We start from the raw sequence: 27,828 nt of genomic DNA, 5'->3' as shown, positions 1-27,828 counted from the left end.
TTTCCAAAGTTGTAGATTTACAGTTTTTGAAATTTGTTTTCATATGAAAAAATATTTTTTTCGAGTGAACAAAAAATAAATTTACTACACTGTCAAAATACTAGATTCTTTTCTTTTTGCTTTATTTGATAATATTGATAGCAATTAAAACAGCCAAAATACTAGATTCTTTCTTTTTGCTTTATTTGATAATACTGGTAGAAATTAATTAGGTATAAGTGTATTTTTTCTAATTGCTATTTTACTGAAAGCATATATATGTATATGTGTGTGTACATACACATATATATGTGTACACACACACACATATATATGGCAAATGAAATCTTAAATCCAGAATAGGGTAGTCTTAAAATAGCGCAAAGACAAAAACTTTTAAAATGTTAAACAAAAGTACAGTTGAACTTTGAGTAATGAGTGCGGGCATTAGGAGTGCCATCCCCTGCTTGCCTGCACAGTTGAAAATCAGTGTATATCTTTTGACTCTCCCAGAACTTAACTACTGATAGCCTACTGTTGACTGGAAGCCTTACCTATAACATAAAGAGCTGATTAATACATATTTTGTAAGTTACATGTAGTATGTACTGTATTCTTACAATAAAGTAAAAAAATGTTAAAGTCATAAGGAAAATATATTTACTATACCTTAAGTAGAAGCAGATCATCATAAAGATCTTCATTTTCATTGTCCTCACTTTGTTTAGCCTGAGGAGGAGGAGGAAGAGAAGGGGTTGGTCTTGCTGTCCCGGGTGGCGGAGGCAGAAGAAACTCCGTGTATGCGCGGACCCACATACTTCAAACCTGTGTAGTTCATGGTTCAACGGCATATTTTAAAACTGCTATTTAAAATTTGAAAATCAAGTTGTGACCATAAAGTATTCTCTTTTGGGAACTGAATGAATGAATTCTGCGTCTGGCAGTGGAAATGATATCAGGAAATGATGGCTGTCGTCATTCTTTATGTGAAAATCACAGTAATCTTCAGCACTAAAGAATTTTCCCCACTTTTCCCTTCCGCACAGATCGAAAGCTGCTTTGCGTCGCAGTTGGAGCAGCACTCCCCCTGCAGGCGGCATTGAAGGGAGCGTGAAGCTGCACGAGGGGTCTCAGGTCCTGCTCACGAGCTCTAACGAGATGGGTACTGTTAGGTACGTGGGCCCCACTGACTTTGCTTCAGGTATCTGGCTTGGACTTGAGCTCCGAAGCGCTAAGGGAAAAAATGATGGGTCAGTGGGCGACAAGCGCTATTTCACCTGTAAGCCGAACCATGGAGTCTTAGTTCGACCGAGTAGAGTGACCTATCGGGGAATTAATGGGTCCAAGCTTGTGGATGAGAATTGTTGAGTTAAGCTTCTAATATATTAAATAAGCTCGAATGAATATATATATATATATATATATATATATATATATTTTGTGTAAATAAAGAGTCCATGGTAAATGGTTTACTTTATTTAGCCATATTTAAATTTTGAAAATATAGTTATCTTCTTAAAAACCATTATAACAATTCAGAGAGAGTTCTTTACAAAGCCATGAATATGAACTCTGGGGAATCATGGTTCTTTTAAAGCAATTTTCAAAATAAGTACCGATTAAAGCTTTAGGTCCCAAGAAAATTCTGGGACTCAGGAAGAAAAAGTGCCATCAGGTGACCAGCTGTTGCATTTCTTTGCTTATTCTGTTTTTGTTTTGCACAAACCTGTTGGATTTTTCTTAGCGCCATAATTGCGAAGGGTTTCTCTAGCTTTGGTTACGAATAATGTTCACATGACCTTTTTTTTGGTCAAGCATTTTTGGAATTTTTCTTTCTTTCTGTGCTTTATTACTAATAAGTCCAATAAGTGAATAGTAACTAGATGACTAGTATGTATTTTTATATTTTGGTAAAATTATTTGCCCTTTCAGAAATGCCTCGTCTAAAGATACATGATAATTTTGGGGTTGGAAGGGGCCTCAGAGCCTCTGCAGCTCTGCTTCTTGTCCATTGCCAAATACGGAAGTGGAAGCCCGTCTTACCTGGGGTCACTAACTGGTTGGTTAACTGAGCTAAGAGTAGAATGTGGGTCTTCTCACTTGTGGCCCAGTGCTCTTTCCTCTATACAAAATGTCTAATCTCAGATTTTTCTTCTGCTGCTTGACTGCTTCATCTGGATGAACTACAAAAACCCATGATTAAGGTTTATGAATTCAAGTGGTAATTAGATTTTTTTGCACAAACTTACTTAACTTCCTTATTGGATATGTTTGTAACACATAAACACGAAGCACTTTTAAAACATGATGCACTTTTATCTTTGTGAAGAATTTACCGTCCTTTCCTCCTGAGATATGAGAAACATTTTAAAAAACGTATTTAACAGAAGAGAGCAAATAAAGATATATTAGGAGGGATGTATTAGTTATTTACTTAAATGTTTATAATATCTGGATTTTTTTTGTTTTATTACTCATAGAACTGGTGTTGGGTTTGCTGTTTTTATTTCTCGAATTGTTGCAGAGTTCAGCCTGTTACAAAGCTACAGAACTGTACTGTTTTTATTTTTCTTCTTGAGCACATGTTAAACTAAGCTTCATATTAGAGTGATGTCATAATGTAAAATGTTTGCATTGTGGTTACATATTGAAGTTAATGTCCTGTCTGTGTAAAGATTCATCTTTTATTGTGAATATTTAGACTTTACCACAGAAATATTGGAACAGTTTGCTTTATAAGATTAAAAAGTATCCTTCAGAATGGAGCTTGCCTTGTGCTTAGAAATAATATGTTGAACTATTTTGCAATATACTATTTTAAATCTAAATTCTGTCACTTCGCTGCCTTTTTAAAATAGTGTGGTGTTTCAAATATTGCTAGAGCTATTTTCCTGAAATACATTTGCAAAATAAGGCTGCTTTGTAATCAAGGAATATTTTTATTGATTGAAGGAAATGACTGTACTGCGATTCAAAAGTAAACTTATTTTATTATACAGATTATTTCTTAAAAACTCTATTTATACCTTAACATGAAATCCATGACCACACCAAACTTGGTTATTCATAATTTTTCCTGTTAAATATAAAACACTATAAGTTAAAAACAGTAATGCCAACGTTGAATTTATTTTTGAGGTCAAAGAACCAGTTCTCTTTATATTTAGATGAGGATTATTAAGTCCATATAACATGTATGTTTACATATATTATACATGCAAATTAGGTGTTTTCATTTGTGTTTTGCTTATGAAATGTCATTTAAAGTTCAATTCTTGAGCATCAATAAAAAGGGAAGCTGTGTGGTTTTGGAATGGTATCTTGTCATTTACCCTATTTGCAACTCTCCTTTTTCTCAGTAACTCAGGGTACATATGCTTTGAACTTTTTCCTCATGGTAATGGCTTGGGTTTGTCCTATCCCTATAAAGAATATTAAAAAGTATCATGCTTTCTACTCAACAATGTATGTTCATAGCCACCCTCCTATTATTGTTTTGATGAATAGTGAGTCATTTAAGAAAAGAATACATTTCTACAGTTAGGATTTCACTTGTTTATTTAGTGTAGGATGGAACACTTTGAATTTAGAAAATAGAAATAACTGCCTTTTACTAAACTTTGTTTTTATATTTTGTTTTATATTTAGGGTGATTTTGAGGGAATATTTTTAAGTATGTAAGAATGGTGAGATACAGCTGTTTGCTGACTGAACCGTGGTGTTGTAATCTTGGTGTGAGTCTCTGGCACCTCCTCCCAAGAGCTCCCTGTTCCCCTCTCATGTTTTAATTTTCTCTTTAGCATTTGGTCATGCTTACTACTGATTACAGCTTCTTGCTTATTATTTCTTCCTTCCTTCACTAGATTGAGGAGTGGATTTTTGACTGTTTTGTTCACCACTTTATCCCCAACGCCTAGAATAATACTTGATACCTAGTAGACGCTCGGTTTTGTTGCGTGAACAAAGGCAGTAAAGGCCACTGATTGTTGGAAATATGCTATCTAGCTAGCTAGCTTCAGACAAGGGGCCTTGCGAGACTAGGCCACAGAACAGGTAAATTTTCTTAGACATGGAAGGAAGGAGGACAAGTTTGAATCCAGGAGCCCCGAACTTACCCCTGAAGAGTGTCGTGTAAGAGACAATAGATGCTGAGTGGTGCAGCAGTAGGGAATGGGGAGGAAAGACACAGCAGGACCAACTGGGTCAGCTCCCTTTCCCTTCTGCCTGGTGCTAACTTTCAATTCCTATTTTAATATGATGGTAATGTACAGAACGTGGAAATACGTGTGGTCTAATGTGGAGAGAATGAACTGGATCATACCCAAGTGGGGATAACGTTGATCTCCAGTATTTTATTTATATATATTTATAAAGTATTTTATATATATATAATATATAAATATAATATTTTATATATAAAAAATATAATATATATATATATATATATTTTTTTTTTTTGAGTCGGAGTCTTGGTCTGTCACCCAGGCTGGAATGCCATGGTGCGATCTTGGCTCACCGCGACCTCTGCCTCCTGGGTTCAAGCGATTCTCCTGCCTCAGCCTCCCGAGTAGCTGGGATTACACAGGCACCCACCACCATGCCCAGCTAATTTTTTTTGTATTTTTGGTAGAGACAGGGTTTCCCCATGTTGGCCAGGCTGGACTCAAACTCCAGACCTCAGGTGATCCACCTGCCTTGGCCTGCCAAAGTGCTGGGATTACAGGCCTGATCCACCATGCCTGCCTGTGTTAGATGTTTTTATTTCAGAGTTTTATTTTGAGGCTACCTATTTAGAATGTGTGATAATAATATTTAAACCACATCAACCAATAGCTAGAAGCCTATTGTGTTAAAATCGTTCTTAATTGAGAAATAGTTCTAGTTTTTTTAATTACTTACCAGATGGATATTTGTTATCAAAATAACAAATGACTGAATGACTCAGAGACATATAATATCCATTACCACATTGCAAGCCAATAGAAGAATTAATTTTTTATTTTTTTCATGCCCTTCTCTACACTTATTTATAATACAAATACAGTGGTTAATACAAAACTCACGTTATCATGTATATTTTTAGTATTTGTTTAGTATCCCTTGGTACATAGGCCTTATTTACAAACAGTGTCACATGCTGTTTGAATATAAAATAAGCATTCCTGATGAAGTTTATATATAGGATGAACAAGTTAAACTTGCAGGACATGTTAAGATTGTATTATAAGCGGAATATGATGCTTTTGCTTAGGCAAAAAGATGTTCTATCATACTTTTTTGCTAATGCTCCTTTTTATGAGAGGAAGTCTACATGGTGGAATATGAGTAGAGGGGCACATATTACTGACATTAATATCCTTTCATTATGTGTGGTCAAATGAAACTTTGTTTTATAGCTCTCTGTTGAGAGCAGCATCAAGGTGTAGGAGAAGCTTTTTCCTTTTATCTTTTTAGAATGTCTTCCAAAGATTAGAATGTTCATGACAATAAATCAGCAGCAAATTTCATCATTTACTATACCTTTCAAATAGGGCAAGTGTAGTGGTCATGGTGGTGCTGAGAAGGGGCAGGGCGTTCTGAATTATTAAAGATATTTCAGGTGTTTAAATTGAGGCTGTTAGCTGAAAACATAATCTGTTCCCAAGGATCACTGGTGTCATTTTTTAAATGCTCATAAATCTGGTTTAAGTTCGGCTCTAAAATCCCTCATGAACCCAGATTTGTGAGTGTGTTGCCACCGTAGCCCCAATAGACTCCTGCGTCAGGAGGAATTTGGTCTCAGGATTAGATATTTAGTCAGAGTTGTTTCAGCTGGCTACATAAAATCCAATTGGGATCAATTGAACTCAGCAAGCTAACTGAGTACAGGATACTGTACTGAATTTGAATTTTAGGCATTTCTAAAGCATAGAAGGTTTAACCATCCGAGTGCTGTGTTCTTGGCCTGTGTCCATCTGAGGGAGGTTAAGTTCTTTCAGTTCCAGCCCTTCATGACTTTATTCCAAGTAGACAGACTTACCTTATTGAAGACTGAACTAATTATCATTTTTCACATAACAAATCAAATCAGACTGACATGGAGATGAATCATATTAAGATTATATGCACAGCTTCATGCCATGCTTTTTATTCTTTTCTCTAGTATGACTTCTGAGATTCAGCTTGAAACTCAGTCAACAGTGTTAATGACATTGGCTGCCCCTGACAGTTCTTGTTGTGAAGGGTGGTTGTTACTATCCAGTATCTTTGGGGGAAAAAAAACCCTAAAATGAATTTTTAAATGAATTTTAATAGTCATAAAAAGTCTAATATTGATGGCAAGGGGAAGTGGATTTTGTATTACAGACAATATAGAGCATTACAGAGCAGAAGAATAAAGCAAAAAATTAGAGTTGCCTTTATTGAACCTGCTAATACAAATGGATTTCTAATAAGAATTCCAGTACATTACACATATCAGTGAAAATATTGTACTTTTTTCAGATGATATTTTCTCTTACTTGAAGGGAATAGAGCTTAGGGAATTAAGAAATAGCATGAGATTCTTGAGGCCTCACTTTACACCCCCCGGTGTGTAACAAAGGAAAATCGAACGTAATTTTCTGCTTTAGTTTCTTATCCTTTATAAAACATCACCAGCTGTTTCCTGGTGCATACTTGAGGAAAAAGAATTTCTATCTTGAAAATTATTTCTTCTGAGAACTGTGAAATACTATATAAATATTACTTTGAGAATAATGCGAGAAGATTTAAATTGTTTCTTTTCTCAACTATTAGATGCAGTAAAATGTAGGAAATTTGCCCACAGTCTTCATAATCTTATCTTGGTGGGATGTTGGAATTGGCTGTCTTTTTGGATTCCCTGTTTCTAGGGATCCATTATAAAACTATGTGGTTCACAACAGGTTTCCAAAAATTGCCATCCAATGGCAGTGGATATCTGTATGAGCCTGAAAAGAGGGGTTCTGTCCAATTCTATGGTGATTGTGAGAGAGGACTCCTGTTCTTAATGAATTGCTCATCATAATGGCACTTGGATGCACTTATTGAGGAGCATCAGAATCCACAGGCACCTCCTGCTCTCAAACACCTGACTTGCTGTAGGCTTTGCCACCTCACTTTGGGAATGGGCACCATATGGGTTGGCTGTGTCCCCACCCAAATCTCATCTTGAATTGTAGCTTCTATCATCCCCGTATGTCATGGGAGGGACCTGGTAGGAGGTAACTAAATCATGGAGGTGGGCTTTTCCCATGCTGTTCTCATGATAGTGAATGAGTCTCATGAGATCTGATAGTTTTATAAAGGGCAGTTCCCCTGCACACGCTCTCTTGCCTGCTACCATGTAAGACATGCCTTTGGTCCTCCTTTGCCTTCCACCATGATTGTGAGGCCTCCCCAGCCATGTGGAACTGTGAGTCCATCAAACCTCTTTTTCTTTATAAATTACCCAGTCTTGGGTATGTCTTTATCAGCAGTGTGAGAACAGACTAATATAGGCACTGAGAGGTGCAAATTGTCAACTGACAAAAAGAAAGTGCATCAGATATACCACCAAATATTGGTGTGATAAAAGGTAAGTTTTATGGTTTTACTTTGCTAATAAGGTTGCCATTATAGCAAATGTAATGACAGAGAAATAAGTGGTGTGGCACTGAAAGCATGAAAGTTATTAAATGGACATGACTCATAGTTCTGCCGGCTTTGCTTCTTTCTGGAAATCATCCCTGATTAATCTCGTTTTGCTATGGTAAGGATTTGATGATTTGTTAAAGAGATCTTTGAATAGAAAGATCTTTGAATAAACAGGACTGATACTAAACTCTCTGGTCTACTTCTATATAAAGATTACATATAATTTGTCTCATTGGGATAAGAGTCAAGGTCAAGGACACATGCACACACCAGTCATGCTCCACTGATTATGGCTGGGTGCTGGAATTTACCTTACACAGGTGAAGTCTTACAGAATCACAGACTTCACAGTTAGAAGGGGTCTTTGAGACCATATATATATATATATATATTTTTTTTTTTTTTTTTTTTTTTTTTTTTTGAGATGTGAATCTTGCACTGTCATCCAGGCTGGAGTGCAGTGACATGATCTCCGCTCACTGCAACCTCCGCCTCCTGGGTTCAAGCAATTCTCCTGCCTCACCCTCCCGAGTAGCTGGGATTACAGGCACCTGCCACCATGCCCAGCTAATTTTTTGTATTTTTAGTACAGACGGGGTTTCACTATGTTGGCCAGGCTTGTCTTGAACTCCTGACCTTGTTTTTTATATAAGAAAATGAGTTTCAGTAACTTGCTTGAGTCAGGGAGGTAGGTAATTGCGGTCTAGTAGTGGTAACTCTCTTCATTCCTGCCCGGTCTGCTTGCTGTTTTCTCAAGTAACTGATGAATGCTAAACCATCCAAGATGATATAATCATCTGAAGTTTTATCAATCTGATGTTCATCTATGTTAGCAAATAACCTCTTCTAATATGTAAATATTCTAGGGAGAAATACTATCCTAGCTGCTAAGGTTTCGATGTGAGTTCATTTAATAAGACTGTCTTTCACCTAACACCAGCTGAAATGAACATTGAGTGTGGAGGAAAAATAACTGCGGGTTAGTTCTCACAAGGAGGCAATAAGTCTTAGGAAATTGATGGGATGGGGAGAGAGCCCGAGGATGTCAAGAAGAGAGATATAAGAAATGAACATGTGAAGGCACTAAAGACTAATTTTGGTACTTGTGCTTTTTCTGAGGTTAGACTTGTAGTGCCATTTTTCCACATGAAGGGTAACACACTTGTTTTACATTTACTGAATGCTGAAGAGAGGAAGGTGGTTCCTGCAGTTTTGTGGTCACAGTGCATGCAACTTCCTGTCCCCCCCTCCCCCACCCCTCATGTAGTAGTTTGTTCTTACCAAGGTTTTCAAATATTTTAGAGTTTTCAGGCTACAGCTGAAAAATGTTTTGCACTACTTGAGTAGTGCGTCAAAAATTAAACACCCCTACTCAGGACACAAAATGAAAGTAGAATCTTAATAGAAGCCTCTCTATTTGTTCTCAGTAATGATCTTTTATTTTACAGCAGCATGTTTAGGATTACGGGAATGCTGGTTTTGCTTTTTATGTTCACACAACAACACAGGAGCCATCTGCTGCAAAGAAATTAGCAAAGTCAAATTGTGTGTTCTTTAGGGACTCATTTTAAAAACCATTAAAGACAGATTGACAACACACTTCATACGATTTTATGAATCTTGTCATGGGTAGTCTGTTAGAGTAACATGAATTCGGATGCGTCTCCTTTTAGGTCTGTAAAGCTTGTAACAGATTTTAATCCTGCTATTACTACTGAAAACCTATTAAAATGGCTTGATCATTAGAAATTCTTAGTGGTGTGCTCTGGGAATTTGGATATAAAGGCCCATGTTTTACAGAATAAAGTTAACTTTAGTTACATAATACCTTATAGCTATACGGTTTACTAAGTACTATGTGGAAATGCCAAAATTTTTTTTAAAGAATTACTGAAATTGTGGTAGAGACTTTACGTTCTTCTTTTGCGCTGAAAGGAGTTGGGTTCTGGCAGGGCTCCTGCTACTGTCATTAGGGTTAGGAGGAGGAATAAGTGCTGGTGTTCAATTGCACAGTGGGATGACTATGTGGTTAACAATAGTGTATATTTCAAAATAGCTAGAAGAGAGGAATTTGAATGTTCTTATCACAAAGAAATGATAACTGTGGGAGGTGATGGATATGCTAAATGCCTTGATTTGATTTTTATAATACATGCATGTATTGAAGCATCACGATAAATACACATGATTATTATATGTCAATTAAAACAACAAAACCCAATGACAGACGAAGAAAACACGGCACAAACGGGAGAGCCGAGAGGGCTGGATGTGAGCGGGGACAAGAACCACAGCTGAGCATGAGGGCAGGGAGGCATAGACATACCTGCCCCCACACCCAGCCCCACCTCACTTGGGGGCTGCCAAGGTATAAGAGGAGGTGCTTGTGCTTTCACACAGTGTATGATCTCCCTGAGGAGCTGTGAGGAAGGGAAGTGATTGTCCTCCTTTTATATATGGAGACATGGAGGTACCAACGGGCCAGATAACCCAAGGGGAGTCAGAACTCAGACCCTAACTGGTGGAAAGAGAATCCAGCCTTTTAACTACTTAGTAGAGCATACTCTTTTTAAAAAGTTTATTCCTGCTAGTCTGAATTGCTATAATCTTGAGGTACAACATATTAACAAACTGGTCATTGCTCGCAAATTGCCAGTTTCCCAGTGGAACAGTTGTGAACTTTTGATGGGCTTCTTTATAAACATAGGATATAATTATGCTAGATTATGGTTTAATTAGCATAGTTTCTGCAAACTTTAATTGTGCCCGTTCATATTCTGGGTGGAACTTTCTATCATGGTTAATAACTTTACTAAAGCCCATGGTGTCTGTATGAATTGTAGCCATATGGCTGGAACAATATTCAAGTGGACAATAGTCCAGATTAATATCATGCTGATACCCATGGGTTACACCAAGTTAAATGAAACATCTTGAGGTCATCACATCTCAGTGTGGAGTTGTTTATTTACTTATCCATGTATACAAGCTTTTAAGACTTGACTATTATTTACATGAAAGTTGATACCAATAAGGACGATTAGAGAGATCAACAAATCAATCTCAGTGGTAGAAAGGCACAACCTGAAAATGTAATGGATTTATAGTTCTTAAAAGTGGAAAGAAGTAATATTTTCCCCATGAATAACAATAAAGAGATGGCTATTTAACCAGATAGCTTACTCCCAGCTTGATTGGTTACTGGTGTAACAAATCTAAAATGGAAGTGTTTTCCTCAGTTATTGACAACTCCTCTGTCAGTATCCTTTAGGAAGAGTGTTTCTCAAAGTGATATTCTTGAGCCCCTTCAGGTGGTCTGTGAGTTAAATAATGTTTATATGATTAGGCTACTTTTGTGCCTGGCATGAACTAAATTTTAGTGATACTTTTATTTAGAGATGAGTTCATTGATGTTTCATCTTCATGTATCTCGGATGAAAATATTTTCGGCAGTTAAGCAGATAAGGAAGGTAGCCCCTAGGGCATCAGGGCTTTTACAGATGCACACTCCTAACTCCAGGGTAAGGCAGCTGCCTTCAGAGAAAGGAACAGTTGTCTGGTGTTGGCTTTTAACATAATGGCTTTCCCACGCTGAAAGTGATGCTTTTGATGCAGGTGAAACAGAGGGTCGGAAACAGGCATGTATATATATACCTTTCATAATATACACACACACAGTCCTTTTGTTTGGTAATGTTTAGTTACTAGCAAGTAGTAAGAGAATGCTTCCCTCTTGAATGCTTTGGCATAGCTACCAATAGGAAAGAAAACGGGCATGAGGATAGAGGAGAAGCAGAAAGAGGATGAAATGAGGACTTACTGATAAAGCATTCTAAGCATTACACACATAAGTATGTGTGTAAAATTGAACAGATTCCCAATGCGTTTTCATGGAAGTAAAATTCATCTGTGAAAACCAGGTTCAGAACTCCCACTCTAACATGTCAATGTCAACCTCAACTCTTCAAGGGTTCCACAATTCCTTTCCTCATTGCCTCCTAGGGAAAAAATTCTTTGTTTTAATTTGTCTTTGACAGCTATACAAATTATGCTATGTGTATTTCAGCACATTTGTGTTCCCAGTGTACTTGGATCACATGATGGAGAGAAAACGCAGGTTAGCCATGGAAGGAAAGAGACTGGATCAGTGCCTCTCCTTAGGACCACCAGCAGCCTGTTCCTCCTGGGGCCCTGTCCATCTCTACAGGTATAAACTTGAGTTTGGTAGTCAGTCCATGACTGAAACAAACAGAAGGTTTTGGCCTAAAATGTATTGACACTTATGCCCACAAATGGATGTTTCTATGCTTCTATGTATCACTGCTGCTTAAAATTTTTGCTTTTAAATGATGAAAGTTTAATTAGTGGAAATTTTTTGAATAAGTAGTTTAAATCTTGAGTTTTAAATCCAGTAGGAAACCTCACACTCAGTTTTTCACTTTTAGTAAGAGGATTTTCTTAAGGCATGAGGTATATTAATAGGATGTTTGAATCTCTGGATCTGTATTGGTGCTTTATCCTACTCAAAGCACTTGGAATGTATGCATTTCATTTAGATGAGTATATACACATTTCTGCTATACTACTGGAACTACTCACAACATTTGTTACAATTGGTGATGAATCAGCACAATTAAAAGCATCTAACCGTCACCTAAAGTGACATTTTAGTTGTCTATGATTTTTCAAGTAAAGAATGTCTTTCCCCATGCTGAGTCATTACAAATAACTCCTTTATTTCTGTTCCCTCTCCCCTCAAATGGCTCATGTCCACATCAACAAGGTAAGGAAACATCTATGACCCCGACTATGAAACATAGAAGCAGCTAATTCTGACTACATTGAAGCAGAGCACACACAATTTAAAAGAAGCATAAGGAAGTATACAACAAACATGCATAAAAACCTTATGCAACCACATCTGGGCCTTGCATTTATCACTCATTTTTATGACATTTTCTTCTTTCGAAAGAATAGGATGAACCCATGCTCAAAACCTTTCTAAAGCGTTTTGAAAATACAGCTTTTTTGGTGGCACTTCAAAATAGATTGGCACAAAACAAAAAGTGACATTTGGTCTCTGGTTTGTGAAGGAGCCATTGCCCCTCTCTCCTCCACGGTCTTAGGGATCCTAAGGAAGAGAAGTGAGTGTGCGACCGAGCTCAGGGCCCAGGCTGGTTCATGCTATTCTTGCTTTTCAGAATGGTGTCCTCGTAATGACCAGCTCCGGGGGCAGTAGCAGCTTCTAAGGGCAAGCCCTGTTGCTGGTAGCCGTAATTGACATTCCCACAAGGGAAGTGACGTAGCCTGAACAGAGGTACCTCCTTCATGTTGGCAGTCAGCGAAGAGGGCTCTAGGAGCAGTGAGGCCCCCGGAAGTCTCCCAGTTGCAACGTTAGGTGGGACAGTACAGCTTCCCTCCAGCCCCAGGTTACCTCTCTCATGTGGCTCTTTCTTTGCTAGAGGATTATTCTTTTTGGTGGGTTTCTCTGTAAACCAGGAGCCGTACGTTGGGTTCCACAAGCTGGTGGGCTTGTTTCTGGATCCCTGGACCTTGTGCAACTCCGAAGGGGGGTTGGACTGAGAGAATGCCATATTCACGTGTCCCCCTTCCACGGCCGGCCCTCTAGGGACTCGAACAGAGACCTCTGCAGCTGTGGGTTTCTTTGCAGCCTTGTCAGAGGAGGTGGTAGGCACAGGTGGTGGGGCAGCTGGGCTGCGCTCCTCCCCCCGTTTCGCCTGTTGAGAGACCAGGAGAGGAGGAACCCCCTCAGGGTCCTTGGGCCTCACGGGTACTTTCTCTTCCTCTTCTACAAGTGGACCGTATTCTATCGGCAAAGCAGTGTTGATTACATCTGGGTCCTGCCGTAGGAGAAATGATTAAAACTTTGACTCAGACACAAAAAATGTTGGATCTAGAAGATACCTTAGAGATGATGTTATTTAAACATATTCTACAGATGAAGAAACCAGTATTTATTGAGAATATAGTAACTTATAGGCACTGGGGTATATGAAATGAATGGGAAGTCATCCTTATCCTCAAAGACCTTAGACGGTAAGTGCTATAATGGAAGTGTGTATGGGTGCTTGGGACAGAGTGGAGCAGGAAAAGCTTTGCAGAGGAGGAGACCTTTGGCCAATTTTTAAAGATTAGTGGATTTTTTAAAAAAAATTAAAATTATTATTTGTATTATTCCAGTCTAGTTCCACTAAAATTGTTCCAACTGAAAAAAAAAAATCCTATGTGTTTGACTTCAATAATGATGTGGGGGTGGTGGCTGGGGGAAGGAGGAGAGGAGACACATGCCATGTTGGCCTACAGGGTTTATTTTTTGATCTCTTCCTAGCTGCTTTCCATTTCCATTTTGTTACTTTACACTTGATTATAAATTTTCCTGTGCCACATTGTCACATGTGCAGGTACCACAATGCATGTTTTGTTGTTGTTGTTGTTTTAGAGATAGTCTTGCTTAGTCACCCAGGCTGGAATGCCATGGCTCAATCCTGGTTCACTGTAACCTCTGCCTCGTGGGTTCAAGCCATTCTCCTGCCTCAGCCTCCTGAGTAGCTGGGATTACAGGCATGTACCCCAACCCCTGGCTAATTTTTGTATTTTCAGTAGAGACAAGGTTTCACCATGTTGGCCAGGCTGGTGTCGAACTCCTGACCTCAGGTGAGGCACCCGCCTTGGCCTCCCAGAGTGCTGGGATTGCAGGCATGAGCCTCTGCACCTGGCTTACAGGGGTTCTTTAGTCTGGATGTGAGGGACCCTTTGCACAACCCCGGAAATGCTGAAGTGCTGTGAGGAAAACCATTCACAAAAACAAGTTTGTGCTAGATCATTTTCACAGTAATAGATTAGGGAAAATTTGTGGAAGAAAAATTAAATTTGGAGAAATTCATTAATATGTTATGCAAATTGAGAAAAGACCCTTGTTACCTAAGTAATAGAAAAACACATGAGCATTCATATTAAAAGAGTTCAAAACTTAAAAAATAACTACCTTTGACTCATTAAAACATTCTTTAGTTCCCTCTCTGTTTTTTAGTAATTTCTATAGTGAATCATTTTAAATATGCTTGTGTAAAACTGCCTGCTTTTGGGGGGGGGGGGGGGGGCGTGCCTAAGATGGCCAAATAGGAACAGGTCCAGCCTCCAGCTCCCAGCGTGAGTGACACAGAAGATGGGTGATTTTTGCATTTTCAACTGAGGTACCGGGTTCATCTCACTGGGTCGTGGGTGCAGCCTGACCAGCGAGAGCTGAAGCAGGGTGAGGCATTGCATCACCTGGGAAGCGCAAGGGGGGAAGGGAATTCCTTCCCCTAGCCAAAGGAAATTGAGACACACAACACCTGGAAAATTGGGTAACTCCCACCCTAATACTGTGCTTTACCAAGGGTCTTAGCAAACGGCACACTAGGAGATTATATCCCACACCTGGCCCAGAGGGTCCAGAGCCCACGGAGCCTCCCTCATTGCTAGCACAGCAGTCTGAGATCTAACTGCAAGGCAGCAGCAAGGCTGGGGGAGGGGCGCCTGTCATTGCTGAGGCTTAAGTAGGTAAACAAAGCCACCGGGAAGCTCGAATTGGGTGAAGCCCACCACAGCTCAAGGAGGCCTGCCTGCCTCTGTAGACGACTCCTCTGGGGACAGGTCATAGCTAAACAAAAAGCAGAAACCTCGGCAGAGGTAAATGCCCCCATCTGACAGCTTTGAAGAGAGCAGTGGATCTCCCAGCATGGAGGTTGAGATCTGAGAATGGACAGACTGCCTGCTCAAGTGGGTCCCTGACCCCTGAGTAGCCTAACTGGGAGACATCCCCCACTAGGTGCCGACTGACACCTCACACCTCACATGGCGGGGTACACCCCTGAGATGAAGCTTCCAGAGCAAGAATCAGACAGCAACACTCGCTGTGCAGCAATATTCTATCTTCTGCAGCCTATGCTGCTGATACCCAGGCAAACTCCAACAGACCTACAGCTGAGGGTCCTGACTGTTAGAAGGAAAACTAACAAACAGAAAGGACACCCACACCAAAACCCCATCAGTACGTCACCATCATCAAAGACCGACCAAAGGCAGACAAAACCACAAAGATGGGGAAAAAGCAGTGCAGAAAAGCTGGAAATTCAAAAAATCAGAGCACATCTCCCCCTCCAAAGGAACGCAGCTCATTGCCAGCAATGGAACAAAACTGGATGGAGAATGACTCTGACGAGTTGAGAGTAGAAGGCTTCAGTCCATCAGACTTCTCAGAGGTAAAGGAGGAACTACATAACCAGCGCAAAGAAACTAAAAACCTTGAAAAAAGATTTGACAAATGGCTAACTAGAATAACCAATGTAGAGAAGTCCTTAAAAGAACTGATAGAAATGAAAACCATAACACGAGAACTATGTGACAAATGCACAAGCTTCAGTAACTGACTCAACTGGAAGAAAGAGTATCAGCGATTGAAGATCAAATGAATGAAATGAAGTGAGAAGTATAGAGAAAAAAGAGTAAAAAGAAATGAACAAAGCCTCCAAGAAATATGGGATTATGTGAAAAGACCAAATCTACGTCTGATTGGTGTGCCTCAAAGTGACGGGAAAAATGGAACCAAGTTGGAAAACACTCTGCAGGATATCATCCAGGAGAACTTCCCCAACCTAGTAAGGCAGGCCAACATTCAAATTCAGGAAATACAGAGAATGCCACAAAGATACTCCTCAAAATGAGCAACTCCAAGACATAATTGTCAGATTCACCAAAGTTGAAATGAAGGAAAAAATGTTAAAGGCAGCCAGAGAGAAAGGTCGGGTTACACACAAAGGGAAGCCCATCAAACTAACAGCAGCTCTCTCGGCAGAAACTCTACAAGCCAGAAGAGAGTGGGGGCCAATATTCAGCATTCTCAAAGAAAAGAATTTTCAACCCAGAATTTCATATCCAGCCAAACTAAGTTTCATAAGTGAAGGAGAAATAAAATCCTTTACAGACAAGCAAATGCTTAGAGATTTTGTCACCACCAGGCCTGCCCTACAAGAGATCCAGAAGGAAGCACTAAACATGGAAAAGAACAACAGGTACCAGCCACTGCAAAAACATGTCAAAATGTACAGTCCATCGATGCTAGGAAGAAACTGCATCAACTAGTGAGCAAAATAACCAGCTAATATCATAATGACAGGATCAAGTTCACACATAACAATATTAACCTTAAATGTAAATGGACTAAGTGGTCCAATTAAAAGACACAGACTGGCAAATTGGATAAAGAGTCAAGACCCATCTCACATGCAGAGACACACATAGGCTCAAAATAAAGGGATGGAGGAAGATCTACCAAGCAAATGGAAAACAAAAAAAAGCAGGGGTTGCAATCCCAGTCTCTGATAAAACAGACTTTAAACCATCAAAGATCAAAAGAGACAAAGAAGGCCATTACATAATGGTAAAGGGATCAATTCTTCAGGAAGAGCTAACTATCCTAAATATGTATGCACCCAATACAGGAGCAACCAGATTCATAAAGCAAGTCCTTTGAGACTTACAAAGAGACTTAGACTCCCATACAATAATAATGGGAGACTTTAACACCCCACTGTCAACATTAGACAGATCAATGAGACAAAGTCAACAAGGATATCCAGGAATTGAACTCAACTCTGCACCAAGCAGACCTAATAGACATCTACAGAACTCTCCACCCCAAATCAACAGAATATACATTCTTCTTAGAACCACATCGCACTTATTCCAAAATTGACCACATAGTTGGAAGTAAAGCATTCCTCAGCAAATGTACAAGAACAGAAATTATAACAAACTGTCTCTCAGACCACAGTGCAATCAAACTAGAACTCAGGACTAAGAAACTCAATCAAAACCACACAAGTACATGGAAAATGAACAACCTGCTCCTGAATGACTACTGGGTACATAATGAAATGAAGGTAGAAATAAAGGTGTTCTTTGAAACCAATGAGAACAAAGATACAACATACCAGAATCTCTGGGACACATTTAAAGCAGTGTGTAGAGGGAAATTTATAGCACTAAATGCCCACAAGAGAAAGCAGGAAAGATCTAAAATTGACACCCTAGCATCACAAAAGAACTAGAGAAGCAAGAGCAAACACATTCAAAAGCTAGCAGAAGGCAAGAAATAACTAAGATCAGAGCAGAACTGAAGGAGATAGAGACACAAAAAACCCTCCAAAAAATCAATGAATCCAGGAGCTGGTTTTTTGAAAAGATCAACAAAATTGATAGACCACTAGCAAGACTAATAAAGAAGAAAAGAGAGAAGAATCAAATAGACATAATAAAAAATGATAAAGGGGATATCACCACTGATCCCACAGAAATACAAACTACCATCAGAGAATACTATAAACATCTCTATGCAAATAAACTAGAAAACCTAGAAGAAATGGATAATTTCCTGGACACTTACACTCTCCCAAGACTAAACCAGGAAGAAGTTGAATCCCTGAATAGTCCAATAGCAGGCTCTGAAATTGAGGCAATAATTAATAGCCTACCAACCAAAAAAAGTCCAGGACCAGATGGATTCACAGCTGAATTCTACCAGAGGTACAAGGAGGAGTTGGTACCATTCCTTCTGAAACTATTCCAATCAATAGAAAAAGAGGGAATCCTCCCTAACTCATTTTACGAGGCCAACATCATCCTGATACCAAAGCCTGACAGAGATACAACAAAAAAAAGAGAATTTTAGACCAATATCCCTGATGAACATCGATGCAAAAATCCTCAATAAAATACTGGCAAACCAAATCCAGCAGCACATCAAAAAGCTTATCCACCATGATCAAGTGGGCTTCATCCCTGGGATGCAAGGCTGGTTCAACATTCGCAAATCAATAAATGTAATCCAGCATATAAACAGAACCAAAGACGAAAACCACATGATTATCTCAATAGATGCAGAAAAGGCCTTTGACAAAATTCAACAGCCCTTCATGCTAAAAGCTCTCAATAAATTTGGTATTGATGGAACGTATCTCAAAATAATAAGAGCTATTTATGACAAACCCACAGCCAGTATAATACTGAATGGGCAAAAACTGGAAGCATTCCCTTTGAAATCTGGCACAAGACAGGGATGCCCTCTCTCACCACTCCTATTCAACATAGTGTTGGAAGTGCTGGCTAGGGCAATCAGGCAAGAGAAAGAAATAAAGGGTATTCAGTTAGGAAAAGAAGAAGTCAAATTGTCCCTGTTTGCAGATGACATGACTGTATATTTAGAAAACCCCATTGTCTCAGCCCAAAATCTCCTTAAGCTGATAAACAACTTCAGCAAAGTCTCAGGATACAAAATCAATGTGCAAAAATCACAAGCATTCTTATACACCAGTAACAGACAGAGAGTCAAATCATGAATGAACTCCCATTCACAATAGCTTCAAAGAGAATAAAATACCTAGGAATCCAACTTACAAGAGATGTAAAGGACCTCTTCAAGGAGAACTACAAACCACTGCTCAGTGAAATAAAAGAGGACACAAAGAAATGGAAGAACATACCATGCTCATGGATGGGAAGAATCAATATTGTGAAAATGGCCATACTGCCCAAGGTAATTTATAGATTCAATGCCATCCCCATTAAGCTGCCAATGACTGTCTTCACAGAATTGGAAAAAACCGCTTTAAAGTTCATATGGAACCAACAAAGACCCTGCATTGCCAAGAAAATCCTAAGCCAAAAGAACAAAACTGGAGGCATCATGCTACCTGACTTCAAACTATACTACAAGGCTACAGTAACCAAAACAGCATGGTACTGGTACCAAAACAGAGATATAGACCAATGGAACAGAACAGAGTCCTCAGAAATAATACCACACATCTACAGCCATCTGATCTTTGACAAACCTGACAAAAACAAGAAATGGGGAAAGGATTCCCTATTTAATAAATGGTGCTGGGAAAATTGGCTTGCCATAAGTAGAAAGCTGAAACTGGATCCTTTCCTTACTCCTTATACGAGATTTAATTCAAGATGGATTAGAGACTTAAATGTTAGACCTAAAACCATAAAAACCCTAGAAGAAAACCTAGGTAATACCATACAGGACATAGGCATGGGCAAGGACTTCATGTCTAAAACACCAAAAGCAATGGCAACAAAAGCCAAAATTGACAAATGGGATCTAATTAAACTAAAGAGCTTCTGCACAGCAAAAGAAACCACCATCAGAGTGAACAGACAACCTATAGAATGGGAGAAAATTTTTGCAATCTACTCATCTGACAAAGGGCTAGTATCCAGAACCTACAAAGAACTCAATCAAATTTACAAGAAGAAAATAGCCCTATCAAAAAGTGGGCAAAGGATATGAACAGACACTTCTCAAAAGAACACATTCATACAGCCAACAGACACATGAAAAAATGCTCATCATCACTTGCCATCAGAGAAATGCAAATCAAAACCACAATGAGATACCATCTTACACCAGTTAGAATAGCGATCATTAAAAAATCAGGAAACAACAGGTGCTGGAGAGGATGTGAAGAAATAATAGGAACACTTTTACACTGTTGGTGGGACTGTAAACTAGTTCAACCACTGTGGAAAACAGTGTGGTGATTCCTCAAGGATCTAGAACTAGAAATACCATTTGACCCAGCCATCCCATTACTGGGTATATACCCAAAGGATTATAAGTCATGCTGCTATAAAGGCACATGCACACGTATGTTTATTGCGGCACTATTCACAATAGCAAAGACTTGGAATCAACCCAGATGTCCATCAGTAACAGACTGGATTAAGAAAATGTGGCAAATATACACCATGGAATACTATGCAGCCATAAAAAAGGATGAGTTCGTGTCCTTTGTAGGGACATGGATGCAGCTGGAAACCATCATTCTCAGCAAACTATCACAAGAACAGAAAACCAAATACCACATGTTCTCACTGATAGGTGGGAATTGAACAATGAGATCACTTGGACACAGGAAGGGGAACATCACACACCGGGTCCTATTGTGGGGAGGGGGTAGTGGGGAGGGATAGCATTAGGAGATATACCTAATGTAAATAACAAGTTAATGGGTGCAGGACACCAACATGGCACATGTATACATATGTAAGAAACCTGCACGTTGTACACATGTACCCTAGAACTTAAAGTATAATTTAAAAATATATACAACCTAAAAAAAAAAAAAAAAACTGCCTGCTTTTAAGAGGGATATTATAGACTATTGAGAAAAATACTCCTAAGAAGGTATATATGTTTAAGTGGGTGTATTCCATTCATATTACAACAAAATAACCTAATGTCATTAAACGAAGTCTCTGAAAGAACCCCCAATAAATTGACGTAGGAAGTCTGTATAGATAAAAATGCCAGGTCACCCACCTGAGCTGAAAGGAGTAAGAGGATGGAGTAGTGAGGCTGGAAAATGACTACAGTTTGAAAAATGTGTCTGTCTTTAGTCACAGTGAAGAGGAGGGGATTTAAAGAAATAGTGGGTAGGCCGGGCGCGATGGGTCACACTTGCAATCCCAGCACTTTGGGAGGCTGAGGTGGGTGGATTATGAGGTCAGGAGTTTGAGACCAGCCTGACCAACATGAAGAAACCCCGTCTCTACTAAAAATACAAAAAAAAAAAAAAAAAAAAAAAAAAAAAAGCCAAGTGTGGTGACACACACCTGCAATCCTGGTTACTCAGGAGGCTGAGGCAGGAGAATCACTTGAACCCAGGAGGTGGAGGCTGCAGTGAACAGAGATTGTACCACTGCACTCCAGCCTGGGTGACAGGGTGAGACTCCGTCTCAAAAAAAAAAAAAAGAACATAAAATGCTGACTCAAAAATACTCATTTTGTATTCACTCAAAACAAAAATAACAATTTAGGCCAGACACAGTGGCTCATACCTGTCATCCCAGCACTTTGGGAGGGCAAGGTAGGTGGATCATGAGGTCAGGAGTTGGAGACCAGCCTAGCCAACATGGTGAAACCCCATCTCTACTAAAAATACAAAAAAATTAGCTGAGTCTGGTGACACACGCCTGTAATCCTGGTTACTCAGGGGGCTGAGGCAGAAGAATCGCTTGAACCCAGGAGGTGGAGGCTGCAGTGAGCCAAGATGGCACCACTGCACTCCAGCCTGGGCAAGAGAGCGAGACTGCCCCAAAAATTAAAATAGTGGCTTATTGACTCTTCTAAAATATTCTCAGAATTAGATATCCTGGCAGAATGAGAGCCAAGAGAGAGGGAAAGAAAGTGAATACAGGGAAGAGGAGATCATCGGACAGAACAAAGCCCTGAGCGGGCAACTGGTGATACTGGCGGCAAGGCTGGCCTTAAAGGGGAGGAGAGCTGGGAAGGAGAGTGGTGAGGAATGGCGGCAGAGGCAGAGAAGTTTGTATCAGAGACAGGGAGGAAACGAGGTCATTCTCATACGATAATCTCCACCCTCTTGGGGGAGGAAGCATAGGTGTCTGCCGAAAATGAGGGAGAGAAGCAAAAATTTCAAATCATTACTGAGGGAATGGGAGAGGGATCTATAGAGGAACCCACAGGATTGCTAGAAAAATGTCTGACTTAGACAAACTCTTCAGGCCTTAACTCCTCATCTATAAGGTGGGGATATTTTACATTCCTCAATAAGGATAAAACAAAATACACAAAAAGTGATTTGTACAGTATGAATGATACACAAGTATTATTGATGTTAAACTTTCTTCAGATTACTTTGAAATTTCATTCCCTTAATCCTCCTGACATACATAGTTGGACATATAATGTATCAATTATATGCATTTAATTATTTCACATGTTGCTATTTCTGCAGCCAGGCTCTAAACTATTTGCGAGCAGATGTGTTCCATACATCTGTGAAGCTTCAATTCTGGCTAATAAAACATTAGGTCCCCAGTAGGGACTTGGTAAATTCTTGTGGACTGTATTGATTCCCCAGTCTTACTGCGCGTCTGGCTCTGTGCTGTGTGCTGGTGAATTTACTGGTATTATATTTTACAAAATGGGCAAATGGAGACACTAGTCATTCCATTTTAGACAAAATTAATTTTCACTATTGTGATCATAAATCTTATACTCTGACTGGCTTGACCTATTTCATATTTCGGTATTTGCCATCTTTAAGACTTTTCCATATAGAGTAAATGTTGATCAAGGGAAGAAATGTTTCTACCTGGGTGCAGTATTCAATCCTCTCCAAAATGATGGCAAAGTTGGGCCTGTCTTCAGGCTGATGTTGCCAGCACTGAGTCATTATCCGGTATCTAAAAGAAGCAGCACATTAATTAAAATCAGGAGAAGCACAACGATGAAAAATATATTTTGTTCCAGCCCCAGGGTTGGAATGAATACGTTGAGGGCGGGAACTCGTCTAGGCCCGTGTACTTGGCCTATGCTGCCCCCTGCTGATTGGTCAAGGAAGAGTGTGCAGGTGTAAAGGTATCTAACACAGATATCCTGATGTTTACGTTAACTACGGCTGCTCTCATTCCATTCCTGAATTAAAGCCACTTCGGGGACAGAATATTCCAATTACATTTCCCATCTGCGTTGCTTGTGGGAAGGAAGTGAGGGGTGCCAGGCAGGGCAGCAGACATTGCAGGGAATGGAAATCTTTAAAGTAGACACGGACATATGGTGTACGGCAGCAGGGCCTGGGCCTGGGACACACATTCCCAGCAGGAGCTTGGGGAATGTAGGCTTGGTGAGTCCACAGCCTGTAGCCAGACAATGGACACTTTTTCTGGGATGGCATCATTGCTTTTGAGGGCCTGGGAGACCCACCCATCTCATTGAAGTCGCAGTCACATTCCCATCTTGGGGCATATTAAAGGGAGGGCAGCTATCTACCCCTTCATCTTAAAGAAGCATATGTGACTCTGGATATTTTTTGAAAAGAAAAACTGCTTAGTAACTACTAGTAGAAAAGTTCCTAAGAGAGTCATACACAGGCCCAGGGCAGTTCTTGGGTGGGTCCATCCGGCCTCCACTGGTGACGAACTCCAGAACTTCCTGGTTGCTTTTGCTGGGATATGGCATATATCCGAGAGAAAAGATTTCCCACAGCAGCACTCCAAAGGACCTGGGCATGGGACAGAGGACATGGAGATGGATATAGACACATCCACCCACATTCACTCACACACTCACACAGGCACACAGACATACAATTTCAACCCTTTTTTTTGTTTCATTATACCCTTGGCCATAATAGAGAACTCTTAAAACGTAGAAAACTTTTAAAAATAAGAAAATACTGCACGTGATGCTCCCTTAAAAGACAACCACTGTTAATGTGTAAGTCGTTTCTGTGCTGAGATTTTTTTTTCACTTAGTCACAGTTATATTCAATATGCAATTTTGGACCTTGATTTTTCTGCACATTTCATTATAGCATAAATATTTTCCATGCCAGCACATATTATAAATAACATTCGGAATGGCTAATGGCTATAAAACATTCCATTGAGTAGTTGGTTTGCCTTATTTCCACATTGTTTTCAGTTTTCAAAATATTTAAAATACTATGATGAACATCTTTGTGCATTTTTTAAAGGGAAGATTTTAAGATAAAGGCTCTGAATTACTAGATTAGGATGTACAGCCAGCTGATTCCATAGTCTCCGGCAGTTCTCTGAGCTTCAGTTCCATCTATCAGATGCCCACTCATCAACTTCACTGGCCTATTTTAATAGGCAACTCAAATTTAACATGCCCAAATGGAACTCTTTCTGTACACACACCATCTCCTCCTTCATTCTTTTCCAGCTCAGCAGCATCTCTGGTTATACGTTCAAGCCCAAAACCTAAGAGTCGTCCTTGATTCCATTCTCCCACACTCCTCCACTTCCCATCCAACAGTCAGCAGTCCTATTAACTGTACTTTCAAGATAGGTCTTGAATCCAGATAGGATAATCTAGTAATTCAGGGTGGTTACTGAATTAAAATGTAGGATAGTTCTAGTAAAATAAATAGATCAAAAGAATATGAATGTTGACAAATTCTTGATACATACTATTTGGTTTCCAAATGTGTTATTCTATTCCTCTACCAGCACCATGTAAAAGCGTGGTAGACACACTCACCAGCATTGAGTATTCTTAATAACAACAACTTTTGCTGATTTTAAGGCAAAAAATGGTAGAATATTTTAAATTATGTTTATTGACTTGATAATTAACATGGTTGGATGTTTTCCCAAGTGTTTATTAATTCATTTCACTTTTTTCCTATGAATTGCTCATTTTTATGGTATCTATCAATTTTCTTTTTGATTTTTAGGCATTCTTTGTATGTCAGAGATGTTAACCTTTTATAAAAAGTTCAAATACTTTTATTAATTTCTTTCTTTTTTCTTTTTTTTTTTCTTTTTTTTGGAGATGTAGTCTTGCTGTTACTCAGGCTGGAGTGCAGTGGCGCCATCTCGGCTCACTGCAACCTCTACCTTCCAGGTTCAAGTTGATTGCCTGCCTCAGCCTCCCAAGTAGGTGGGATTACAGGTGCCCACCACAATGCATGGCTAATTTTTGTATTTTTAGTAGAGACAGGGTTTCACCATGTTGGCCAGGCTGGTCTCGAACTCCTGACCGCAGGTGATCCTCCCACCTCAGCCTCCAAAGTGCTGGGATTACAGGTGTGAAACACCACACCTGGCCTTAGTTACTTTCTAATGCTACTTTTTAGCATACCAAAGATTTTTATTTTGAGATAGTCAAACCTATTTTTTTAATGTCATGATTTCCTTTACTTTATAGTTATACAATCTTCCCTTCGCCAAAGATTAGATAAATATTTGCTATCTTCTTCTAGTTGTGTTTGTTTTTCCTCTCTTCTTAAATCTAGTTGGAATTTAATTTGGTGTCTAGTGTGAGGTAAGGACCTAAATTGATTTGCTTTCAAATAACTACTCTTCCAACACTATGCATAAGATAATTTCCTCCTTACCCATTGACTCGCGATTAAAAACAGGTCTGTTTCTGGCTATATTTTCACTTCATCTATTTGTCTGCTTCTTGCATTGATACCATTCTGTTTTAATTTATGTGTATTTGTCTTAATATCTGATAAGGCATTTTTGTCTATTTCTCTTTAAAAAATATTTGATTTCTCATTTGTTGTTTTAAAAGCTTTATGAGATGAATTCTTCATGTTCTAAAAGAATCACCTTTGATATTTTGATTAAAACTTTAAACCACTACTCTAATGATTAGCTTTTTGACAAAGACTATCTTTTAGTGTCTGACTGTAGTTTTCTGAGGTTAGCAAATATCACCACAAAAATTGTAGAGGAAAATAGTTCCTCCATCTTCTAAAAACATGGGGTGCTTTTATTGTGATCATCTGTGTGAAATTTCAAAGACTGTTGTGAGAAGGATTGGGCAAAGATATTTTCCCTATTTTTCAGGTGAGAAGGTTGAAGCAGAGGTTATTATACAACTAATCTGAGACAGACTGGAATACATTATTAGATCTCTTGATTTTGCTACCTACAAATTGCCTGGCACGCATATTCTTCCTTTCTGTTTGGCGATCTTACTTCCCTTCAAGGCAAAACTAGGCAAAATCAAATGAGCCAGAAACTGGCAATAAGGCCTAAAGAATTACAGCTATATGTTTTCCACTTTTCTAGATAGATACAGGTTATAGCATCCTTTGAGAGCTCTAATAGAACTGCACATGGATATTTATTTTCTTAGAGTTCAAGGGAGCAATAAGTAGTATTGGTCATAGAACTTTGATAATTTTGAACAAGTAGGATTGTCCTATTTGCAAATAACAATACCAGATACCTAGTTAAATTTGAGTTCCAGATAAGCAACAAATAGTTTTTTTAGTATATGTATGCTCCAATATTTCTACTAAAAAACTATTTGATGTGCATCTGAAATTCAGTTTCACTGGCCATTTTGTATTTTATCTAGAAACCCTACAGATAGGGCAAATCTATATTTTGTATGCCAGATGGTTCTTTCATCACCTATAAGCCTGCCCTAAATAGGAGCGACGAAGTCCAAAGCTTTGCACCAGAGCATTTAAAATCAAATAAAGAGAAATATATACATATATATATATACTTAAAACTTCACTTTCTTTTTGTATTAAACTTGCTCTGCCTGAAATGATAGAAATAGCATACATTATTGCTGATTAAACTGTTAAACATTTGAATCAATGAAGATAACAATCTGATAAAAGATTTTAAAATAACAAGCTGCTCTGTGTCAGCCTTTAAAAGCCACATTTTTCTCCTTAATCATAACCTGAAAGGAGGTTATGATTAAAGAAAAAAGGCCATTGTGGAAGATGGTCTCCAGGTGTGATACAGGGTATGCTCTTAGGAAAAATGGGAGCCAAAAATTAATATCTTTAAATGTCCATCCAGCAGATTCCAAGATCTCACACAGCTCTTTGAGCTTCAGTTTCATCTATCAGATGCCCACTCATTAGCTTCACTGGCCTATGTTAATAGGCAACTCAAATTCAACATGCCCAAACGGAACTCCTTCTGAACCCACACCATCTCCTCCTCCATTCTTTCCCAACTCAGCAGCACCTCTGGTTATGCATTTGTTCAAGCCCAAAACCCAGGAGTCATCCTTGACTCCGTTATCCCACACCCCTCCATTTCCCATCCAACAGTCAGCAGTCCTGTTAACTCTACATTCAAGATAGATCTTGAGGCTGGGCGCTGTGGCTCACGCCTGTAATCTCAGCACTTTGGGAGGCCGAGGTGGGCGGATCACTTGAGGTCAGGAGTTAGAGACCAGCCTGGCCAACATAGTGAAACTCCGTCTCTACTAAAAATACAAAAATTAGCTGGGTGTGGTAGCACAAGCCTGTAATCCCAGCTACTTGGGAGGCTGAGGTGAGAGGATTGTTTCAACCCAGGAGGCGGAGGTTGCAGTGAGCTGAGATGGTGCCACTGTACTCCAGCTTGGGCAGCAGAACGAGACTCTGTCTCAAGAAAAAAAAAAGTCTTCAATCTGACTACTTTGCACTACCTCCACTGCCACCACCAAGCCACACCACTCTCCTCTTTCTCTCAGCTAGCAATGTGCAGGATTTTCTTAACTAGTTTCCTTCTTCACTTACCTGCCTCTAGCGTAAATTCAATGGCAGAGGGATTTTTTTTTTTAAAAAAAGCAAAGATCATATCACACTCCTGCTTACAACCCTTCAACCGGCATCCCATGGT

General features: G+C 39.3%; 3 protein-coding genes across 7 annotated transcripts in view; 2 read left to right on the top strand and 1 right to left on the bottom strand.

The window, feature by feature from the left end:
• CLIP4 (CAP-Gly domain containing linker protein family member 4) overlaps positions 1-12,273 on the top strand; it is a 95,532-nt gene extending 83,259 nt beyond the window's left edge. For all 5 annotated transcript variants that reach the window (XM_050753982.1, XM_050753986.1, XM_050753984.1 and 2 more), the window contains 2 exons: positions 1,026-1,151; positions 11,681-12,273. In XM_050753982.1, coding sequence (XP_050609939.1) covers positions 1,026-1,151; positions 11,681-11,891 — 337 coding nt within the window. In that variant the 3' untranslated portion in view covers positions 11,892-12,273. The remainder of the gene's footprint in view (positions 1-1,025; positions 1,152-11,680) is intronic.
• LOC126933840 (protein FAM136A-like) overlaps positions 1-27,828 on the top strand; it is an 879,973-nt gene that overhangs the window by 158,121 nt on the left and 694,024 nt on the right. The gene's annotated exons all lie outside the window — the stretch shown is intronic.
• The window catches only part of ALK (ALK receptor tyrosine kinase), a 752,296-nt gene continuing 736,830 nt past the window's right edge, over positions 12,363-27,828 (bottom strand). The window contains 3 exon segments of the mRNA XM_050754032.1: positions 12,363-13,475; positions 22,806-22,896; positions 23,580-23,714. Of these exon segments, the coding sequence (XP_050609989.1) occupies positions 12,777-13,475; positions 22,806-22,896; positions 23,580-23,714 (925 nt within the window). The 3' untranslated portion in view covers positions 12,363-12,776.

Source organism: Macaca thibetana, chromosome 13 (assembly GCF_024542745.1).
Source record: "Macaca thibetana thibetana isolate TM-01 chromosome 13, ASM2454274v1, whole genome shotgun sequence".
Taxonomy (NCBI): domain Eukaryota; kingdom Metazoa; phylum Chordata; class Mammalia; order Primates; family Cercopithecidae; genus Macaca; species Macaca thibetana.
The sequence above is the reverse complement of the archived record's forward strand: the minus strand, read 5'-3'. Positions and strand labels throughout refer to the sequence as shown.